We start from the raw sequence: 6,563 nt of genomic DNA, 5'->3' as shown, positions 1-6,563 counted from the left end.
GATATTTATGTATGAGTGAGACTGGGGTTGACCCCTTCCCCTCACTTCAGAGTGCTGGCTCTTCCCAAACTTCATTTTCAAACTATTATCAGACATGCATGATCCCATTGCAGGTGAGTGGCTGCATTAATGGGGCTGATGAGTTAAAAATAACAACAAAAAGGCTAGTGTTGGCTCCCTTAAATCTTTATTTTTAAAAATACCATCTACAATAAAAAGCTGAACATGATTTTGGTCTTCGTTTATTTTGACTACACTTTTCTTACTGACATCCGAGAGTTCCTGCATTTAAAACTAGGTCTTCAGATATCTTGACAAATAAGCTCTGTTTATCTTACTTCCTTTCTCTTACAAGACTCGAACAATTCCATCATTGCTGCAAAGAGTCTTGGGTAGTTTCTCCTTCACACACTCCTTGACACACATCTTGATTTTGTCTCGATGGAGTCTGTTGACCAGTAGAAGATATTGTTAGCTGATACTAGCAGTCAAACCAGATGTTTGGAGTAAAAGAAGCAGAAATTATCCGACCTGACATTTGGCATAACATTTAAATAAAGAAAAAGAAATAAAGAAAAAAAAACTGCTTCTCTGTGCTGAATGCACAACCCTGTGCTTTATTCTCCAAAGCCTAACTGCAATTCTATCCTTAAATGTCAGAAACAACAATACATATTTGTATGTCTGTACTCTGTAACTAAATTTTTTGTATACTAGATTTGTGCCTTTAAGATTTGTAACTATTCAGAAAAAAAAAAAAAAATGAGAGCCAGCTAAAATCCACCCTGCTTTTCAGATAAGGTCCCAGAGGGCGCTGCACCTGAGCTCCTAATTGCTTGATAATCTGCTTCCTTCAGAGGATGGGGGGGATTGATTGAAATAGACCAAGAAATCCTGTTTGATTGGGACCCTCCAGGACTGGATATGAAGAGAACTGCAGTTTTTTTTTTTTTTTAATAGGGAGACCCATAAGGAACAAACATTTATTTTGGAATATATTGGTAGATATTTTTTCTCATACCAAAATTGGCCCTTTTTTGTACATGGAAAACACCAGTGTCAATCCATTTTAGACTAATGCATATATTTATGTGTCCATGTCTGTATAAAACAGGTGAGGATTTCAGACTAAGTTATACTGGACATATATCTCATGTATATTCTATATACAAAGAAAGGGTCACGTTGTGGTCTACGAAACATATAAGGACCATAGATCATCTACCAATATGTTAAAAATGCATTTCCAGCCAAGGCTAGTAGCACACAAACGGACGCGGCACTTCGCAGCAGGTGTCATACCAGCGGTAGCTGCCATTGGACAGGCCAGCCACCCCACACCTCTCATCGAAAGGGTCGCTGGGCTGCCCGTCGGCCCAGAAGGAGTAGTACTGCAGTGGCTGGTCATCAGTCCAGTACCAGTACCCCCAGGCCATGTGCTTCTTCAGGCCCAGCCACACCCAGTCTGGCGATCCGACGCTAAGGAGGAACTGGGTGACCTGGCGCTGTTCCCTGGCGTAGGAGATGCTCACCAGGTCGGTGTAGTTGTCGCGACAGTACTGCAGGGCCGACTTCCACGTTTTCTTTTCCTTCACGAACTGCAGTGTCCTGTTGATGTCTGCATTTGGGGTAAAGAACATGAAGGAACCTGAGCGTACACAGTAGACGGCGCAGGTAGACCCTAGAAATCTTCTCCCATGCACCACTGTGCTGCCCTGCAATTTTTGCTGTTCTCTTAAAAATGTTAGGTTGACCTAAATATTATTATTAATAATAATCATCACGATCATCATCATCATTTTTTTTTAGTTAATTTGTTTACCTCTTTACTCTTCAATTGCCTTCAATTCGTTCTGATCTCAAGCTGGGAAGCAATCACAGGATACAAGTATTTGTAACACAAACCTGATGTTTTATCACGTAGCATCCCGCGGTGAAGGGGGTAACGCTCAAAGCGTCAGTACCGCGGCCGAGCAATGCAAGCCTTGGACATTAAGGAAAACTTTGAGAAGAAGGCTGAGTGAGAATTACAGGGTTCAGGGTCTTTGTGTGATATTCGGTGATGTGCAGTTGCCAAACCCATCTAACATTTGGATTTCACAGCCCCAAAACCCACGGGGAGAGTAAATAGTGACCAATCTATGCACGCCAAGCCAGATTGCACTTCATTTATGGATTCCTCTCCTTCCCAAAACTCTCATGATGGTATGATATGATCAGATATCACAGAGGGCTATAGATTGTGTGAAGGCCAACATCGATCATGCCAATAACCAATGATCCCACATCGGAATCCCAAACCTTGTTTCTGTCTGACAGGCGCGAATGAAAGACTTGGCAAACGATGAGACATAAGCAGATGGTTTGGTTGCCACATAAGACACACATGCACAAGGAAAACATGCTTTCCTGGTCCACACAGGGAACAACATGATCACAGTATCTATGTGAGGAATATAAGGACTTTTTTGTTTGCAGACCAAATGGAAAATATGTAAAAACTAACAGCTAACAGCACAGCTAAGGTGTGATGAGCCTGGAGGTGGAATACAACCAGCAAAGATAGAAGAAGAGAGAATGAATGCTTGGACTTCCTGATGGACCGAGCACATGAAACCACAAGCTAAAACGTTTTGGTTTGAAACCGATATTTCGGCCTGATTACATTCCATCACAGCTTTGACACGGCGCAAGAGAACCCTGGTTTCTTGGTACTCACTTAGGCAGACAGCCAGACTCTTGTCATCACAATTTCTCAGCTCCCACATTTCCGTGACCGGGTTCAAGGTCCCACAGTAGTCCATGGTGCTGTTGGAGGTCTCCCAGGGCAGGCAGGTAAACCTCATGGTCTCGTTCGTCACCCATCCAAACTGGTTTTTACTGTAGACGCCCCCGATCCACACCTTTTCATTTGTCTGGTTCGCTAAGTCCAACACTACTTGAGCCTCTTGCACGGTCTGGAAGATAGCTAGGTCATCGAAGGTCTCTCTGCAGAAATTGCGGGCGTCTTCAAAGCTAAGGCGTTGGTTCAGCAAGTGAAACGTCCGGTTTTCCATGGCAACAGTGTGGGCGACACAAGCTACTGAGAGAAGAAATGTGAGAGGGAGGATAGCTGTTATGGTATGTCGAACGAGAGAGGGTCATTGCACAATTGCACAGTACTTTGGATCCAGTGTAAATTCAATCTGTGCTACCATATCAGGTTGTCCTAATATAACTGTATAACCCCAGATTTTGCTCCCTGTGCTACAATATTGTCTCAGAGATGGAGAACATTAAAAAAAAATGTATCTTGAAAAGTCCATGCACCTACTTTCCTATACGTAACCATAAACAAACAGGTAAGGAAATCATATCAGGAAGAAAGAAAGGTCATTCTAGTGCATACTAATGTTTGGTGCTTTTGTTTTTTGTTGTGTGCTTGAATTTGAGTTAATTGTACCCGTTTGTTTGAAAATTAAAGCTTTGGGCAATGCAGTTCACCGAGTAACGAAACATTACGTTACATCACGAAACATTTGGTTTATGTAAATGTAGGAAATGCATATACATGTTCTGGACAATCCTGATACCAAAGTCCTGTAGGAGGTATTGTCTCTAATGGTAAACATTTACAATGAGTGTACCTTATTCACCACTATTCACTTAGTAAGTACATGTGCACTAATTAATAATTACAATAGGATTATGCATAGATGCAGTGTAATACTCTTAAAAAGTATTGTGTCACTGTGTTGAGCTTTTTGTGATACAGTTGTGTTGCATATGCAAGAATGTAAACTGTCTATAGAAAGTCTGCTCCCCCTTGAACTTTTCCACATTTTGTTGTGTCAGTGCCTCAAAGTTTCATGTATTTAAATGATGATTTTCTTCCCACTTATCTAACCACCATACTCCACATTTAATTTTGAAACATATACAGCTCTGGACAAAAATTAAGAGACCACTTAACATTGATTTGTGAACTTGGAGTGGTCTCTTTTTTCCAGAGCTATATATATATATATATATATATATATATATATATATATATATAATTATATATTAATATATTAATTCATTGTTACACAGGGATAGGTCAAAGTTTTGATTTAATCCCAGCCATAACCTAAACAAATAACTTGCGAAATCAGAGGCAAGCATTAGACATGTATTGATGAGCCAATTCAACATACTCATAAAACCAAGTAAGTTAAATTAAATCAGAGCTGATAAGACCAACACTCACCCAGGAGAAGGAAGGCAATACAGAGACTCTTCTTTCCTCTCATCCTCTCTTTTGCCTATTGCAGGAAAGAAATCATGGTTGTTGGTTTTGCTCTTTCAAATGACATTTTCTTTCAAATATTGAGTGGTTTCCATGTATACTGACAACAGGTTATTGACGTTCTGTACCGTATAGTATGTCTATCCCTCTGTATTCCATTAAAAGTTACCTTTCCCGGTATAAGTCCCCTTCAGATGCCTGCGTCTTCCTCCAGGTTGAAATCAGCGCCTGGAATGGGACAGAATCGCATTGCTTGCCCCTTTCCCTGTAGTAGAGGTGTTTCTGAGAGGGGCTTATCTTTGCTAGCCAGCGACTTTGTAATACTCCACCAGCCTATGCAGATACCATTCAAATCATGTACAGGAATCGGCCTATTCAAATAACCTGGACTCTGACGCACTTGGCTGTTCCAGATGATTGAACCTAGATGCTATCATTCTCCTTCAATTTAATAAGATGTCATGTTTTTGATTCAAGAGGCGATGTGTCCCTTTGGCAGTGGGCCGGACACATCGCAAAAAGAACCGATCAAAGTTGGACGAAAGAAGCTATCGAATGGATCACAAGAGATGAAAAGAGGAGAAGATGACTTAAAAGATGGAAAGATGAAATAAGAACATCTGCAGGCATGGCACCTGAAAGGGAAGCTGTAGATCGAAGGACATGGAAACATCCAGCAGAGGCCTTCATCCAGCAGTGGATCGGTTTCTGTATGTTTTCTTTACTTACTTTCATTCATTGTTCCCTGGTGTTCTTTATTTTATTCTTTACCTTTCAGTATATCTCCTCACGGGGACTGACAGTCTAAAAGTCAGATCCTCCAACCACCCCCGCAGCTGCACAGCCACACAGCTGAGCAAATGACATGGAAAGAAAACCTACCACTTGCAAAGAGAAAGAGAAATTACCCTTCAGCCTGGCTGCAGGTCCCATAACCGCACTGTCATAACAGAGGGACTGCCCTTGTGTGTTGTTTTTCTATTTCTCTACACCACAGTGTCTGATCTGTAACTTGAGATTGTTATCCACTGGGTTTGAATATTGCGGTTTGAAAACTGATTGGTTCTGTATGCCCTCCTATGTCAGTAGGACTGTTTACATGGAGTATCGCCGATTTCCCTGTTCAACTGGATCATTTTTTCTTCTTTTCTCACAGGGGCAACCAAATTAGCTGAGCCTCCTGTCTGTAGCTGTGCCTTTTTATGTCTGAAGTACAGGGGGTCATCGTGCTTTTCTCTGTTGTCTGTGGTAGCAGACGGGGCAGAGCATTATTCAAGAGCAGGTGACCTGCGACATGGTAATGCCTTTTAGATGCGGTTGACAACATTCAAATCATCTGCAAGACAGGGGCTATTCAAATCACCTGCACTCCACTGCAGGCCTGTACAATTCAAATTTCTTTCCTTCTCGTTTTTGCCTAGCTCATTCAAATCCGTGAGGTGACATTGCTGTAGCTCAGAGCTCAAGGGATGATATCTGTATATGATATCTCTGCGTCTCCATCTGTCGAATCACAACTTTCACACGCCCATTGCAAATTCAGGTCGTCATGATTGATAGTGACCATTTTAGCTTGAGGGAGGATTCTTACTTCTGCTGAATGCAAACCTACTCTCAAGTATTATGGATTTAATTGATCAATCTATCCTTTAGTTGATCAATCAGTCTCTCAATTACACTTTCTATTTTAGTATGTTTATTATTATTTTTTCTCATCTTTTGCAAATGCTTTACATTTACCCTTGAATTGAATTTATTTTTACACTAAGTTCTATATTTAGATGCTTCAATGTAATAGAAAATTATTTACAACTTCAGCAAAATACACTGAAGTTCTCATCATGTCTTTCTCTATTTATTTAAAGGTTTATCAACAAACAAAACTGCTATTTAACCCCAGAAAACAAAAACCCAGATTTTCAGTTTGTTGACATATTGATGTTGAAAGTCTGTCGTAATTTATTGTGTAAATAAAGTCTTGTACCAAAACTTAACAAATTGAGGACCAAAAAACACTGGCCAAAATGGTTTAATAGAAGTAGGCATGAAAATATCAAAAGAAAGAACATATTGTATGCACTATATAACAGGGATAGAGACTAAACAAATAATATATAGATCTACAAAATAAATGTTAAAAGGAAAGCAAAGAAATAGAAATAGAAAGAAACATAGCTCTTGGAGCTAAAACTAATGCAAAGAGCTTTTTTCAATACTACAACAGCAAGAGGTAAATAAAGGAGGAAGTGAAACAGGTCAAACCCTAAGAGAGATCAGGATAAATGAGGAGGAGGTA

General features: G+C 40.3%; 1 protein-coding gene across 2 annotated transcripts; it reads right to left on the bottom strand.

The window, feature by feature from the left end:
- Positions 1 to 148: 148 nt before the first annotated feature.
- Positions 149 to 4,525, bottom strand: LOC136768503 (C-type lectin domain family 4 member D-like). Of its 2 annotated transcripts, none has more exons than XM_066722737.1 (4): positions 4,437 to 4,525; positions 4,229 to 4,283; positions 2,720 to 3,082; positions 149 to 1,618 (listed from the first exon to the last, which is right to left on the bottom strand). In XM_066722737.1, the coding sequence occupies exons 2-4, from the start codon at positions 4,269 to 4,271 to the stop codon at positions 1,257 to 1,259; spliced, it is 768 nt and encodes a 255-aa protein (XP_066578834.1). In that variant the 5' UTR covers positions 4,272 to 4,283; positions 4,437 to 4,525; the 3' UTR covers positions 149 to 1,256. The 2 variants fall into 2 exon arrangements, with proteins under 2 accessions (XP_066578834.1, XP_066578835.1); XM_066722738.1 differs by having other exon boundaries at positions 2,720 to 3,079.
- Between the last annotated feature and the right edge of the window lie 2,038 nt (positions 4,526 to 6,563).

The sequence above is a fragment of the Amia ocellicauda genome, chromosome 14 (genome assembly GCF_036373705.1).
Source record: "Amia ocellicauda isolate fAmiCal2 chromosome 14, fAmiCal2.hap1, whole genome shotgun sequence".
Taxonomy (NCBI): domain Eukaryota; kingdom Metazoa; phylum Chordata; class Actinopteri; order Amiiformes; family Amiidae; genus Amia; species Amia ocellicauda.
The sequence above is the reverse complement of the archived record's forward strand: the minus strand, read 5'-3'. Positions and strand labels throughout refer to the sequence as shown.